This window comes from Stegostoma tigrinum, chromosome 12 (assembly GCF_030684315.1).
Source record: "Stegostoma tigrinum isolate sSteTig4 chromosome 12, sSteTig4.hap1, whole genome shotgun sequence".
NCBI classification, from domain to species: Eukaryota; Metazoa; Chordata; class Chondrichthyes; order Orectolobiformes; family Stegostomatidae; genus Stegostoma; species Stegostoma tigrinum.
Genome location: NC_081365.1, coordinates 34,789,059 through 34,805,947, shown reverse-complemented (window position 1 = coordinate 34,805,947; position 16,889 = coordinate 34,789,059). Strand labels below are relative to the sequence as shown.

Here is a 16,889-nt window from a genome sequence, read left to right as displayed (position 1 = left end):
AGAATTTTCTTGATTAATAAATAATGTAAGAATAGTAATGTCCCTACCTTTGGGCCAGAAGGTCCAGGTTCAAGTCCCACCTGTCCCTAAGGTGGGATATATCGAACAGGTTGAATAAAAATATTTTAAGAATGCTGAGCTACAAATGTGTGAACAAAAGCATAAATATAAATATCTTCCTGAGACATCAAACACTGAGTAGTAAGAAAATTGTTTTATTAGTCCAAACAGTCTACTTTGACAGAAGTTTGAAGATACTGTACTAGAATGAGTCTTGGTGTGCTCAAATAACATCTGCCCACCAATACATTTCCAGACTGGAGACATTAAGGTGTGTAATGAGATTAAATCAAGTGGAGTTTAACCAGCTGTCTTTAGGGAGGGGAGCTGGATCTCAGCTTTGGGCAGGTAACTCAGTAGTTGAAGAGATGTGATTAATTATGCAAATGAGAGGAAGGTTGAAAGACTATTGGAGATGAGAAGGAATACACTGAAGGTCACTCACTTTGTTCCCATAGCCCCAAACATAAAATGAAGCCTTTCTAGTTGTAGGAGAAGCCAGTGAAATTGTGTCATCTGCTCTATCAGTCCTGCTTGCACTTGTTCCCTATGCCACTGCTGCAGATATCAGATCAGCTTTCTTAAGAGTGAACAGGAAGAATGGGACAGGCCCAGATGGAGTCATGGCCATGCACACAAATCCTGTGTGGACCAGCTGGCAGGAGTATTCACTGACATCTTTAACTTCTCCTTGCTAAAATCAAAGGTATTCACCCGCTTCAAGAAGACCACCATTACATCAGTACCAGAAGAAAAACGAATGCAGTTTGCCTCAACAACTACCACCCAGTGGCTCTGATCTCTATAATTATGAAATGTTTTGAGAGGTTAGCCATGGGTCATCTCAACAGCCTGCCTCAATCCCTTGCAATTTGCCTACTGGCACAGCAGTTCCACAGCAGATGTCATTTCCCTGGCCCTACACTCAGCCCTGGAACATCTGGATAAGAAGGATATATATGTCAGGCATCTACTTATCAACTACAGCTCCCCTACAACACTATAATCCCAACCAAACTAATCTGTAAACTCTGTGACCTAGATCTTGGCTCAACTCTCTGTAATTAAATCCTCAGCTTCTGAACCCACAAACTGCAATCCACGAAGATAGACAACAGCATCTCCTCCATAATAATTCTCAAAACCGGTGCCCTGTGAGGATGCGTACTCAGCCCCCCACTGGATTCCCTGTACACTCACAGCTGTGTAGCCAAATTTCATCCAAACCCATCTACAAGTTCGCTGACAACACCGCCGTTTATAGGCCAGATATCAAACAATGACAGGTCAGAATACACGAAGGAGATAGAATGTTTGGTGTCATGATGCAGCAATAACAAATCTCTCCCCCCAATGTAAGCAAAACTAGAGAACTGATCATTGGCTTCAGGGAAAAATGAGGAGAACATGCCCCTATCTACATCAATGGAACTGAGGTGGAGAAAGTCAAGAGCGTCATGTTATAAGAGTGACAATAATAAACCATCTGTCTTTGTCCTCCTACGTAGATGTGATGGTCAAGAAGGCACAACAACACCTCTTCTTCCTGAGGAGACTTAAGAAATTCAGCATGTCCATAAGGACTCTCACCAACTTTTACAGATGGACCATAGAAAGCATTCTATCTGGGTACTTCACAGCTTGTTATAGAAACTGTCCTGGCAGGACTGTAAGAAACTACAGGAAGTTGTGAACACGGCCCAGACCATCACAAAAGCCAACCTTCCATCCATGGATTCCATGGAAGGCAGGCAATATAATCAAAGACCCCTCCCACTCCAATAATACTCTCTTCCAACTTCTTCTGTCAGACAGAAGATGCACAAGCTTAAACACATATAATACCAACAGGTTCAAGAACAGAGACAGTAGAAAGTGTAGAGCTGGATGAGCACAGCAGGCCAAGCAGCATCAGAAGAGCAGGAAGGCTTATGTTTCGGGCCTAGGTTCAACAATAGCTTCTTTCCAGCTGTTACCAGACTGTTGAATGGACCCCTTGAATTTCAAATCTAATGTTGATCTTGCTTTTGTACACCTCCCATGCAGCCGTGTATGCCTCACTTTGTCTAAACACATATGATCTGTGTGTCCTTTAAATGTTACGGTCTGCCTGTGCTGCAAGCAAAACAAAATTTAATTAATACTCCTTTCAGCCCAATAACAGCATCCACTGCCAATGTTTGTGAGATAAAATCATGAAGTATGGCTTCTTCTCATTTCTCCTTCTTCTGACTTTGCTTCATAAATATAAAGAGAAGTTGGGTGAGGCACAGATCACGAAGGTTCATATGTTTGCTTACCACTCTCTTCTCAGGGACACGCTGACCAAAAACTTTGTACAGTCGCCACGTCTTTCCCAATATGGGCCCAAATGCCAGTGAGGTTCCTAAGCAGAGCATCCATATGCGAATCTGTAATTCAAAATAAACATTTGTGTTCAACAAAACACATCAAAATTAATGGTGGCAAGACTAAAATCATTTGAATACACATAGAGTCATAGAGATATACAACACAGAAGCAAACCCTTCGGTCTAACTCGTCCATGCTGATGAGGTATCCTAAATTAATCTATTCCCATTTGACAGCATTAGATCCATATCCCTCTAAACCCTTCCTATTCATATACCAAACCAGATGCCTTTTAAATGTTGTAATTGTACCAGCCTCCAAAGTTTCCTCTGGCAGTTCGTTCTACACACTACAGAGATCTGAAGTAAGTATTTTATTGTCACTGCAAAAGTACACCTTTTATGGTAATGATGGACAGCTGGAATAAAATAAGTATATACAAGTAATAAAAATCCAATCATTTCACTACAAAACATTATTTTGCATACATAACATAATTAATATCATGTCCTTGGGTGTCTCAACTGCTGTAAGGTGCACTGTCAATGTTTTAATGTATTTTTCAAGTCATTAGAATTTATAAATAAAATGTCAGAAGCAAATTTACTATAAAGAATTATAGGTGATGTCGGATTAACGGAGTGTCAAAATATCTGGTTTTACATCAAATAGGTGATTAAAGCTTCTTGATCATGCTCAGTTGTTTTAATAGCCTCCTAGTTACGTATTGGCAGAGATTTTCAACATTATTTCAAAAAGTTCAACAATTGTACCCAAAATATAGTTTAACCAGAGTAATCCCAACCTAGAGCTAATCATCTCTGATGAAGGGTCTAGGCCTGAAACATCAGCTTTCGTGCTCCTGAGATGCTGCTTGGCCTGCTGTGTTCATCCAGCTTCACACTTTATTATCTCGGATTCTCCAGCATCTGCAGTTCCCATTATCTCTCATCGCTGTTTTCTCCTTTGTGAATTATAACAAACCCATGATGTACTCAACTCACAACTAAAACCATTCTAACATCATCAAACCTTTGTAAGGATCTTTTGTTAGGCCCAGAAATAGCACAAAACTTCAAAGAAATTGTTATAATTTTAAAATTTCATGAAAGAATCCTAGTAACAACAAAAGAAAGTCTGTACGTTGTCCTTCAGTGATAGTGAGAACTGCCGATGCTGGAGTCAGAGATAACACAGTGTGGAGCTGGAGGAACACAGCAGGCCAGGCAGCATCAGAGGAGCAGGAGATTTGACGTTTCAGGTCAGAATTTCTGATGAAGGGTCCTGACCCACAACGTCAAATTCCTGCTCCTCTGATGCTGCCTGGCCTGCTGTGTTCCTCCAGCTCCACACTGTGATATATTGGCATGTAGTCTTTGCTCTCCCTAGGCTGTGTATATTCTGTTGCTAAGCTAACAGTTGGAAGATAGGGAAAAAGTACTGTGTGAATGTAAACCTTAAAACACTAGCTTTCCCATCTTAGTGCTAGTAAAACAGTGGATATTAAACTTTAACTGCAGGGAAATGAAAGATTTACAAAAACTTTAAACTCGCACTGGTGATAGCATGGAAGTTGGATAAAGGTCAAGAACATGGGAATGAGAGAGAGCTATCAGTAGTGAATGGAAGAAGGTACTGAGAGCTCATTTTCCGTGAAAGAATAAAAAAAGGGGTGTTTGTTTAACAAAAAAATGGGAAGGGGGAGGCAAGCAGGTAGGAGTCATGAAAATGTAAGAACTGGTTAAAAAAGAAAAGGAGAAAAGATAGAAAAATACCAAACTAAAAATATCTCATGTAAGGCAGCAAGGTAACTTCTCTGTGGTTACGACAATCTCGACTTTAAATATAGTCTTGATCACAGCATCCCCGAGATCCCCTAGTATAAAATTTATTTCCAGATGAGGAATGTAAGGTTGTGCAGCCAGATATCCCTGCCTTCCGGTCCAGAGGCCTTGTTGTTTTTCAGTTGTCGAATGTATTTTACAAAATTGTTCCAGACTAGGGTGCTGCAGTGACCGAGCTGAACATTGTACTGAGGATTGGAATTAAGGGCTTTCAAGTAAAAGACAAGAGTCTCAGTTGAGGAGTTCTTCAAAGAACACTCTGCAGCAAACATTGATACGTTCCCTGTTGTGGATGAGTTACGTTGCATGCTCGGCTGTCAGCAGGGTGGTCCCTTAGGTATTGGACCATTATTGTCTTCAGGGCACACATATCATTGGTGTCCGTGCATTGTTGGATCACCCATATTCTTTCTACCCACCATTTTTTTAAATTTATTAAATACATATACATAAATAAGTTAACATATTTCATCTTTTCAAAACTCATCCTGTTATTTGTATACCTCTTCAATTTATATATCTACATATTTGGTATATGGTATGCACTTTCTGGCCACAAATCCTAGTATCTGTTTTGTCATTTTTAAAAATCTAAACTTTTGTGATGATGGAATGTTGATAACAACAGGTCAACATTTTATAATGAGAAAATGTCAGCATATGGTCATGCTGCAGTGACAGCAATCTGTTCACTAGATGGTGATGTTGCACTAGCCAATGACCAATATGAAAATGTAATTTACTGGAAACAGCATGTCTGATTCCAAACTACTTCATAGAAGCAACAATATGTCCTAATTGTATGGCAAACTCTTGCGGGAGGTGAGCTGGCCCTCAGGTTAAACCACAATCAGCTGTCTCCCTCTCCCTCTCCCTCGAATGAGAGAACAGCCCAATGGTCTGGTAGGACAATGGCAATTATACCTTTGCACTAATTGTAGAAGCTGGCCTATAACTGTTTTAAAATCATTGCTTTTGTTTTGAATGTTGAACTTGCAGCCCAAAATTTCAAAAAGTGTGATCATACAGGAGCTTACCACTCTTGCACACCTTGTTCTTTTCACCCAAAATTCCAACCCTGAAAATTTCAGCTAATATTGGGTTCTCAAGTGCTCCACCCTTGTACCCACTGAAACTCAGAAAATGTCATTTCAGATTATCTTGTGCAATAAGCTTTGAGATGGCTCTTTATCAAAACAAAGTATAGTTCATTTACATGTTTGGCTTTATCCACCTTGCTTGTTAATCACTCAAAGAACTCTAATAAGTCAGTTAAACTGAAGTGCCCTAACTCTGCCCAATCACATCATGATTCTAGGTAACCTGCTGCACACACCTTAATAATAGATTCTAGAAATTTCCCTGTGACAGATATCAGACTAACTGGCCTTTAGCTGTCTGATGCTGTCCATCCTAATTGCTACTTATATTCTCAGGAATTCACAGTCAGCTGTCCTTGACTGTTGCCCCATAAATAGTCAGTCAAGAATATTCCACTTACAGCTCCTTGGGTCTCCGGATCGTATGCACTCCTCTCCTTCATTTCTTCATACATCTTTTTAGCTAAAATGCCTACCAAAATTGCCATGTGCCAACACAGGGTTTCCATTCTCTGCACATCTGCACAGCTATCCAGTCTTCACAGCAGTTCATCCTTTGTCATTTTGTACGGTCACAAAAAGTAAAATTCCTCACGCTTGATTCGATTGAGAATTCAGAATACAATGCTGTGCAACTTTACCTCCTACCATTCAAACAAAATCCTTAAAATGCAAAACCCTTTTGGCTGAGATCTTGCAAAATAATTTGGTGCTACAAGCTTTTGAATTTTCAAGTTGCTGAAATGTCCACTGCTTTATTAATAATTTACTGGTGACCAGTGTTTTGTTAATTCATTGCTGCTTTCCGATTTGGGAACTGATTAGTTTGTTAGTGTCTACCACTGTATTACTTTTCAAATTATATTCCAAATCCTGTTCTATGACTGGGGCTGATTACCAGTTTTATGTCCCATGGATAAGTTGTCCACTGCATTTCAGTGTATGAGTGACCAGCCATACATTAGGTGAAATGGCTGATGAAATTGAGTGTAAAGGGATATGTTTTGTGATGCATTTTGTGGGGAAGAATGAGGAGAAGCAAATATAAACTAAACTGCTACAATCTTTAAAATGTTACAGAAGTGGGGAAACTTGAGATTTTGCACAGACAAATCTTTAAACAAGACAGAACAAACAGATAAAAGCTATTTTAAAAGATTCACAATCCTTGGCTTTATAAATGGAGACACTCAAATACAAAAATGTTCTTTTTTCTTGTAAATTAAATCACAAATTAAACCTCAGCTGGTGTATTATGTTCACTTTTGAGTATCACTCTTTAGGAAGTATGTCAAGTCTTCAGTAAGGAAGATTTACCAACATAATACCAAGACCAAGGAAAAAGAGTGGGCCATTTGGCCTTTAGTCGTGGCTCCACTATTCAGTAAGATCGTGCCTAATCTGGTTCTGGCCTCAACTCCAAGCTCCTGTCTACCCTCTCATAACCCTCAACTTCTGAGTCTATAAAAAAATTCCACTTAACTCTGAGTCTGGTATCTTAATTTATTCTGAAGAAGAAAATTCAACAGACTAACAACTATCAAAGAAAGAAAAATCACTTCTCAGTCTGAAAAGGAAAACCTCATTTTTTTAAGCTGTTCCCAGTTAGAGTCTCCCCATAGGGGGAGACATACTGACTCTGAAGAATGGTCACTGGACTCAAAATGTTAACTTTGTTTTCTCTTCACAAATGCTGCCTGACCTACTGGATTTCTCCAGCAATTTCTGATTTTGCTTGTTTTAGATTTCCAGCATATACAGTTCTCAGTGTTCTATTAAGAGTTCTGAGTTGGATGATCAGCCATGATCATATTGAATAGTAAACAAGGCTCAGAGAGCTGAATGGCCTGTTCCTGCCTCTATTTTCTATTTCTGCAGATTCCAGGAAGGGCCTGATGAACTGGAAGTTAGATAATGTAAGACCTTTATTTGTGAAAGGAGACAGCAGAAGATAGGAAACTCCACATCAGTTGGCCTACAATCTGATATAAAGAAATTTCTAGAATTTGTTATTAAGAAAGCTGTGTTAGGGTACTTAAGAAAATCATTGTAAATCAGGGAGTGACAATGTGGGTTTGTGAAAGGGAAATAGTGTTTAACTAAATATTTGAGTTCTTTGAGGAATTAGCAAATAAGATGGGTAAAGGAGACCCTATTGTTGTAATACATTTGCATTTTCAAAAGGTATTTGATAAGGTGCCATAGCAAAGGCCACTACAGAAAAGAAGAGCTACTGGTTTAAGGATTACACCTCTGCATGGATAAAGAATTAATTAGCCAACAGGAAGCAGAAAGTAGCGATAACTGGATTTTTTCAGGTTGGTAAGATGTTACGAGTGAATCCCCACAGGGATCAATGCTGGAGCCTCAATGGTTTACAATTTGTATCAATGCCTTGGATGAAGGGACTAAATGCATGGAAACTAAATTTACCGATGACACCAAGATATATTAGAGAGTAAGTAGGCAATAGCCTAGTGGTATTGTGGCCAGACTATTAATCCGGAAACTCAGCAAATGTTTTTGGGATTCAGGTTCAAAGCCTGCCAGGACAGATGGTGGAATTTGAATTCAATTTTTAAAAAAATCTGGAATCAAGAATCTACTGATGACCATGAACCATTGCTGATTGTTGAAAAAAAAACACATAGTTCACTAATGTCCTTCAGGGAAGGAAATCTGCTCATCCCTACCAGTCTGGCTTGCATGTGACTCCAGACCCACAACAACATGATTGCCTCTCAACTGCCCTCTGAAATGGCCTAAAAAAGCTATTCAGTTCAAGGGCAGCGAGGGAAAGGCAATAAGTTCTGACCAGCCAGTGACTCCCATGAGTGAATTTAAAAAATTGTCAAGTGGAGTTGGAGAGTTTGCTAAGGGCACAGATTGGTTAAGTGAGTTGGCAAAAAATTGCTTGGTAGACTGTGAGAAATATGGACTCCTCCACCTTGGCAGGATGAAATGAAAACTGGTATGCATTTAAATGAAGAGAAGTTGCAGAACTCAATGATACAGAGGTTACCTGGTGTCCTTGTACAGTGAGGATGCAGGTACTGCAATTGGTTGACAATGCTCCATTTGCCTTTATAATAAGAGGAATGGAATGTAAAAGCAGTACGTCTTATTTGGGCTGCACAGGACCTCGTTGAGATCACATCTGGTGGACTATGTATCACTTCCTAACATCCTTTCTTTTAAAAATGTTGAATACTCTTTAACAAACCTCAAAAAGACACAAGTCCTTTACCAACCCATTTTGGGTCAAGTCTGGTCCATTCCTCCACTAAGATCAAAGAAGAAATCCTCCCAAACATGGAACATTTCCCTACGTGGGAACCTACCACTCATCTAAAAGGTTGACACTGATGTGGAAATTCCAAATTGTGTCCAATCTGCAAGTGCCACCTTCAGTCACCCAAGGATGTGATTTCTTGAAGACTTTAACATCATGCTGATACCAGGATCCTTGTGTGTAATCCAGTCATCCTCTCACTCGTCTATATGGCCCCAAAACTTGGACTATATATGGATGGCACCTCAAGACCCTTGAGAAGTGCTGTAATGTTGTTTGTGACGGATTCTCCATGTCACTTGGGAGGGACAAGCGTGTTATCATCAGCTTCCTTCAAGCAGCTAACAGCACCAGCATTGAGCCCATGATCATCTAAAACTTACTCCAGCCATGTGCTTGTGATGTCTGAGTTCTGACTGCCAAGGCAAACCTTCTTCGCCCTCGAGGAAGGTACTTGAACAAGTGGAGGACAAAGAAAATGTAAGCTTCCCTCAAGAAATGTAACATAGAGGTCAACAGGTGGGAGACCCTTTTTCAGAAGAAGTTGACTTGGAGGAAACCCCAGTATGAAGGGACGCAATCCTTTGAGAGTATCTCAACAGCAAGAGGAAGTCCAGAAACAGGAACCAGAGAAAATCAAGGTCTAATTCTACCTCCTGGAAACACCTGCCAAATGTGCGGTCAGAGATGCGGCTTTAGATCGGGGCTCAGCAGCCACAAAACCCATGACCAGGTGGACAATCATACTCATCGCCAACTGATTGCAGATGCTGATACCCTTTTAATGTTCAGTCGAACTTTGGACATGCAGCTATTTATTTCATTCACCTAAAATATAGTGCTATATCAATGTAATATCTGTTAAATCACAGAATGCTCCTCTCAAAAATCAGATTAAGTACCATTATCTGTGTGGGATTTAAATCTTAAAATATTAACTCTCAAAGAAAATCATCAAAACAATTTGATTGAATGATAGGGTGGCATGGTGGTTCAGTGGTTAGCACTGCTGCCTCACAGTGCCAGGGACCTGGGCTCAATTCCACCCTTGGGCGACTGCCTGTGTGGAGTTTGCACATTCTCCCTGTGTCTGTGTGGGTTTTTTCCAGGTGCTCTGATTTCCTCCCACTGTCCAAAGATGTGCAGGCTAGATGGATTGGCTAAGCTAAATTGCCCATAGTATTTAGAGGTCTGTAGATTAGGTGGGTAAAAGGGGAATGGGGATGGGTCTGGGTGGGATGCATCAAGGTTTAATGTGGACTTGTTGGGCCAAAGGACCCGTTTCCACACTGTGTAGGGGTTTTAATTCTAATTATAAATTGTATAACTTGATACCATACTTCACATGCAGGATATCCCTTACTTCCCATGAGAGGTCCTTTATTAAAGTTTCTGTATGCTGTGTTTAAGATCATTTGTCTTGTTCTCCTAAAATAATTAGGAGCAATGATATACATGGTGAAGGCTTGCACAGCAGTTAACAACTTTACCAGTCTAATGTTCTTGAGTAGATTTGTAGCTCTGGTTGTGGATGTTTAAATAGTAAGTGGGAAAATACAACAATGCTTTATTGGAATGAACCAGCTTAGCAAGTGAACCAACCACAGCAATTTTACCAGTGTTGCTTTATAACTGGCTGGTAGGTCAGATTAAATTATGACAAGTGCTTTTCTTACTCACATACATCACTTTATAGTAAGCACTGACAAAGCCAATTCACAAACAAGATAGAAGCAAGTCAAATATCAGGAAGTCCTGGGTTTCAGATTAATAGTATATACACCACTTCATAATTTGTCAAATTTCCTCACCTGAAAAATCAATTCAATTGACACTTCCATTGTAGCAGTTTTCTCTTCCACAATTCCAAACATGTATCCACTGACGTAAGTAAAAACACTTCCAATAATTGTTACAATATTGAGGTTTGGACTGGACATTTTCACAATCCTAATAGAAATAATTAACAATAACAGAGATTTTGTGAAATCTTTGTATGATAGACAGAATTTTAAACATTAATATGTTATGAAATTGAACACTTTTTAACATGTACAGGACTGAAATTTTATACAAGACTGGTGCAGATCAGTTATCCTGTAACCTCTGAGCCACATTTACACTGGAGCTCACTTTGCTTGGATTTTAGAAGACAAGCCATATTTTTAGGTCCCCATCAGTCTTCACAATAGAAGTCTAGTTTCTTTAATCTAAGGAACAAATTCCCAAAGCAGGCTTTCTTTGTCCATAATTCCACTGGCAGTTTATAGGAACAAATTTAAAGTATAAACTGAGACTTTGCTCACAACATTGTTACTTGTGAGATACATCAATGACCTGGACTTTATACATAGGTCATAACTTCAAATTTTGCAGATGGCACAAAACAAATTTAATAAACAATAATGAGGATGGTCACAGACTTCTGGAGAACAGACGAGTGAAAATTGGAGACATGAGTCTCATGAAATTTAAGACAAAGCCATACAAAGTAATTCATTTTATAGGAAGAGTGAGGATCGACATACAATTGATATTATTTCAAAGGGGCATACTTAACTCAGGCCTTTGAACAGCCTTCTCAGCTTGCTGGACATGCTGCTTTTGAATTTATAAATAAAGATACAGAGTACAAAAGCAACAAAATTATTTCAAACCTTTATAAAGCACTGGTTGGATCCCATTTCAAGTACTGTGCCCATTCTAGGCACCTTTAAGTCTTCTCCTTGTAGCACAGCAGTTTAAAAGGAGATTAGTAGAGGGACTCAAAATTATTAAGTATTTTAACAGTAAAGCAGGAGAATTCTTTTCAGTGGCAGAATGATCAGTGGAGGCCACCAACTTAAAGTAATTGACAAAAGAACCAGAGGTGAGTTGAGGAAAGAAACACGGAGTTATTCTGAAAGTACGCTGAAAACATAATAGGAAGTAATGGCAGACAATAATAAGCGATAATTGCTTTCAAAAGGAAATTAATAACAATTATTATATAATATATTATTGTAAATTCCATAATATTTTCTGTTATATATTGTATGTAAATATAATTTATGTTATACTAATATAAGTATTAGAAGTATTTATTGGATTGGCAAAAAAATACAAGGTTAGCAAGGTTGGATATTTTTCGATGGTTTCCTTCAGATCTACATCACTCTATTATAGTTGGTTTTCTACCTAATGGTGAAAGTACAAACTAACTACAATGATCAGTATTACACACACATTGTATTTTGTATTTTCCATGGTCACCATTATTCTTTAAAAGTTGGAGTCACAACTTCTGAATTTTATGTAACAAATTTTATGTGGTCCTACCCATTTATTGATAACAAATTGGAGATCATTCTACAGTCTATGATGTGATGAAATAAGCAGACATAGTAGAGAAATAACAGAAAATAATATTACAATATCAGAAATGCAAAGTTTTCATTCATTTACTGTTTAATTTCTTATTTTAAAAAAGCCATTTAAAAATACATTGTGTTAAATATGACATTAGTTCTATACTAATATTTTGTTGATGTAAGTGGGCAAGACGACTGAATTTTGAATCAAGCCATGTTTTTAAAATTATACAGTAGTCGGATTTTTTTTCATATTTTAAAGGAAGAGTTTTATCTTCATTCCGAACAAATCATTTTGGGGGAAAAAAAGTAAGGAAGAAAAGAATACAGAGATGGTAGTGGAAGAGATTTGAGATAGAAATTAGTAGAATAAAAAGAACAATAAAAAGTGTTTCCCACCAGCCTGTGTCCTTTTAAAAATATTTTTTACATGTCAGCCGAGGTCATATTCATATAATGTTGTTCATACCATCCTATTCTGTTGACGTATCTAGCAGTCTCAACCCTGTGAGAATTGTCCATTAAGAGTAACCTTTCTTTCCTTGGGTTCATACCACTTACCCCGAGGCTCAATAATGAAAAAAAAGCACTCAATTTAAATACATTTAAATACATTGGGGAAACCAAGCGGAGGCTTGGGGACCGCTTTGCAGAACACCTCCGCTCGGTTCGCAACAAACAACTGCACCTCCCAGACGCAAACCATTTCAACTCCCCCTCCCATTCCACAGACGACATGTCCATCATGGGCCTCCTGCAATGCCACAATGATGCCTCCCGAAGGTTGCAGGAACAGCAACTCATATTCCGCTTGGGAACCCTACAGCCCAATGGTATCAACGTGGACTTCACAAGCTTCAAAATCTCCCCTTCCCCTACTGCATCCCAAAACCAGCCCAGCCTGTCTCTGCTTCCCTAACCTGTTCTTCCTCTCACCCATCCCTTCCTCCCACCTCAAGCCGCACCTCCATTTCCTACCTACCACCACATCCCTCCTCCTTGACCTGTCCATCTTCCCTGGACTGACCTATCCCCTCCCTACCTCCCCACCTATACTCTCCTCTCCACCTATCTTCTTTTCTGTCCATCTTCAGTCCACCTCCCCCCTCTCCCTATTTATTCCAGAACCCTCTCCCTATCCCCCTCTCTGATGAAGAGTCTAGGCCCGAAACGTCAGCTTTTGTGCTCCTGAGATGCTGTTTGGCCTGCTGTGTTCAGCCAGCTCCACACTTTGTTATCCTAACCCAATTTAAAAGTGCTAGTCAGAGGATGAGCAATTTTAAATCTAAATTGGCTAACATTGGGCTCAATTGATAAAAGAAAACTGAACTTTCACTCACAGCTAAACAATGTTTTCCCCTGCAAAGAATTGGTGCCTCAGTGGGGCCCTGCTTTATCTAGTTGTCATACTTTCATGCCTGATGCCATTTGCAAGTAGATTACAATGTATCACCCTTCTTCAGCGTTTCAAAGAAGTGATGTCTAATGTCCATGGTGGGCGGCAGCTATAAGTAGATGTAAAAGCCCACTTAATTATGTTATTTACTTTAGTCACATACAATTCCCAGCTGAAAGCAAATTGAATTCTTAATAAAATGCTCATGTTAAGCATAAAATTATAATTCAACAGGAAAAAAGCATGAGACATACAAGCAGTGCAGGTCATTTAGCCCCTCGCGTCTGCTCCACTATTCAGGGAGATAATGGATAATCTAATAATTTTCTGTCTTTTCGCCATAATCCTTGATTACTTTATGATTAAAAATCTGTCTCTCTCAACCTGGCATATACTTACTGATGTATACTTAAGGGGAGGTGATGGCATATTGGTATTATTGTTGGACTATTAATCCAGAGACACTCATGATGTTCTGAATACCCGGGTTCAAATCTTGCCATAGCAGATAGTGTAATTTAAATTCAATAGATAAAATTCTGGAATTAAGAGTTGAATGATGACCATGAGTCTGTTGCTGATTGTTGGAAAATCCCATTTGGTTCACTAATGTCCTTTAAGGAAGGAAACTGCCATCCTTACCTGGTCTGCTCTACATGTGACTCCAGACCCACAGCAATGTCTTCGAAGCAATTAGGAATGGGCAATAAATGCTGATCTAGCCGGCGATGGTAACATCCCATCAATCAATTTAAAAAATACTTAATGACCCAGCCTCCTCAATAACCCTCTGCAGTAAAGAATTTCACAGATTCACTATTCTTTGGTAGAAAAAAATTCCTCCTCAGTTCTGTTGTTCGTATACAACCCCTCAATCTAAGATTATGACATTAACATGTTTGTAATAATGTTGATTGAAAAAGTTTAAACCCACTTCTTCCCTTTCAGTTTCAATTTCTTTTGCACTCAACTGTAATTCTGTTTATCTTTCTATCTTGTTTCTGTCTCCGACTTTTTCTTCTCTTTTTTGCCGCCTTCTCATGGTGGAAACTCTCATTAAGGGATAATTTCTTTGGAAGTATGGACACACAATCTCTGATACCTCTGATTAATCATTATGTACTAACAGCCAGTAGAAGTAAATCTGGGTGTTTGATGCCACCTTTAAACAGGTTACAAAGATCCTGGTGAACTTGCTAACCTAAGGACTCAGAGGTTAATTGTTCACTTCACAGACCAGCAACTGAATCCGAGCTTTTCCTTATCAATATCATTCACTGTCAATTAGCCTCTTTACATAATGAATTGGCTGAGATGGGGCTGGGAGAGAATGAGACTTCATAAGTTTAAGCAGTGATACAAATGTATTGTTTTATGGATAATACCTGTTATTTTTGAATTTGACGGTGAAGATAAGGAAGAAAAGGGCTAGAAGAATCCCACATGATAACAAGGTGCACATAATTCCAAATAATACAGGGGAGATATGTTTGACTTCAGACATTATGTTCTGTCAAGAAAATAATAGGTGTTATTTAAACCAATCATTGTGAACATAAAAGGCACTTACTCATTACATAAAACATTGTTTAACATTAAATTACCCCAGTTTTATTTAATGAAATAAAATTGAGGAATCACCATAACAAAATTAGTTTAAAAGTTAATGTTTTAGGCATTGTTTTGTTAATTACAAAGTGGAATATGTCATTGATACAGAAAAAAGCATATTTCCTCTGTTGAATCCAGCATTAAAGCAGGTCAGGTCCACAGTTTAGTGCCTCTAACCTACCTGGAGAATACGACTTTTGTTATCAAGGAATTTAAAAACCTACGTCTTGGTCATATTTTCACCTTTACTTCAGACATGTTAATGTGTTGAATTGCTCCTTCATTCTATAGTGCACAACATATGCTAATCAAACATTAACGCGAAGTGCAAATTTTTCTTAGAAATTCTACACTATTACTTATCCCCACCCCTCCCTGACAATAACTTGCATTTGTATGATGTATTTAATACTGGAATCCATTCAATGGTGCATCAGAGCAGCAAAGTTGAAATAAATGGATTCCAAGACAAATGGGAGGTTAAGTGAACAGGTTTGTTAAGAAGAATCAAGCTTTACAGGAGGAACTAAGTGCAGAGAGAAAAATCTGTACATTGAAGGAAGTTCAAAGATGGAATGGATAATTATGGAAAGATTGATGGATAGGGTACTGAGATGCTTGAAGCTAAATTAAAAGTTTAACAGGCTTTTGTAGGTCCACAGGACTGGAGTGCTCGGCAAGTGGAGCTGGGAAAGGGTGGCAGACTTTTTGAAGACCAAAAGACATAAAGCATATGGAAAGTGATAATTGGAAAATCAGTCGGAAAAACATTATAGTGCTCAAACGTGAAATTTACAAAGGGCACCTGTGAGGGTCTGGGTGGACAATGGGTTATAGTTAAGACAGAAGCAGGCAGTGTTACAAAAATGGATATAGGCAGTCTTTGTGATGGACAGAATTCAAGGTTGGAAGCTCAACAGGTCCTGATTCACTTCAGCTTAGGTCTTAGGCTGCTCGAATAGTAAATGTCTGATTTTAATTTTTCGAAATCCCCCAGATTCTGGAGCAGCTTCATCAGACTGGAATATTGTGAATGTGACCCCTTTATTCTGAGGCAGGGGGAAGAGAGACACAGCAAAAAACTGCAGGCCAGTCAGCTTAATATCTGTTATAGGTAAATGATGGAATCTTCTATTAAGAAGGATCTAGAAAGACATGAAAACATTTTAATGCATCCAGGTAAAGCCAAGTAGTTTTGTGAAAGAGAAATCACGTTCGACTAAATTGTTGGAATTTTTTTTTAGGAAGTAAAGATGATGTGGATAAGGGGAAACTTGTGGATCTGCTGCACTTAGACTTTTAGAAGATATTTGATAAGGATCTCATCAAAGGTTACTATGCAAAATAAGAGCAAATGATGTTGGGGATAAACATAATAGCACAGGCAGAGGATTGGTTAGCTAACAGGAGCCAGAGGAAGCATAAATAGGTCAACTGCAGTTTGTCAAGACGTGACGATTACCACAGCGATCAGTTTATAGTAATGACTTTGATGAAACAACTGAATGTATGATTGCAAAATTTGCTGATGACAAAAGGTACATAGAAAAGTAAGTTGTGAAGTGAATGTAAGGAACCAGCAAAGGAATATAGATAGGTGAGGTGCGTGGGTGAAAATTTGCCAAATGGTGTATAACTTAGGAAAAATGAGAATATATGCACTTTGACAGGAAGATAAGAAAAGCAGCATTTTATTTAAATTAAGAAAGATTGCCGACCCAGATGGAACACAGAACAATACAGCATAGGAACAGGCCCTTTGGCCCTCCAAATTCTGCCTGCCACATTTTTCCCTTCCCTATTGAAACCATCTTCACTTACAGGGCCCTTATCCCTTTATTTCCGTTCTATTCATGTATTTGTCCAGGTATTTCTTGAATGCTG

The 16,889-nt window shown here is 38.7% G+C and overlaps 1 protein-coding gene across 1 annotated transcript in view; it reads right to left on the bottom strand.

The window, feature by feature from the left end:
• Nucleotides 1–10,588, bottom strand: part of gpr156 (G protein-coupled receptor 156) — a 34,584-nt gene extending 23,996 nt beyond the window's left edge. The window contains exons 1-2 of the mRNA XM_048540736.2: nt 10,460–10,588; nt 2,361–2,471 (exon numbers count right to left, since the gene is read on the bottom strand). Coding sequence (XP_048396693.1) covers nt 2,361–2,471; nt 10,460–10,588 — 240 coding nt within the window. The remainder of the gene's footprint in view (nt 1–2,360; nt 2,472–10,459) is intronic.
• Between the last annotated feature and the right edge of the window lie 6,301 nt (nt 10,589–16,889).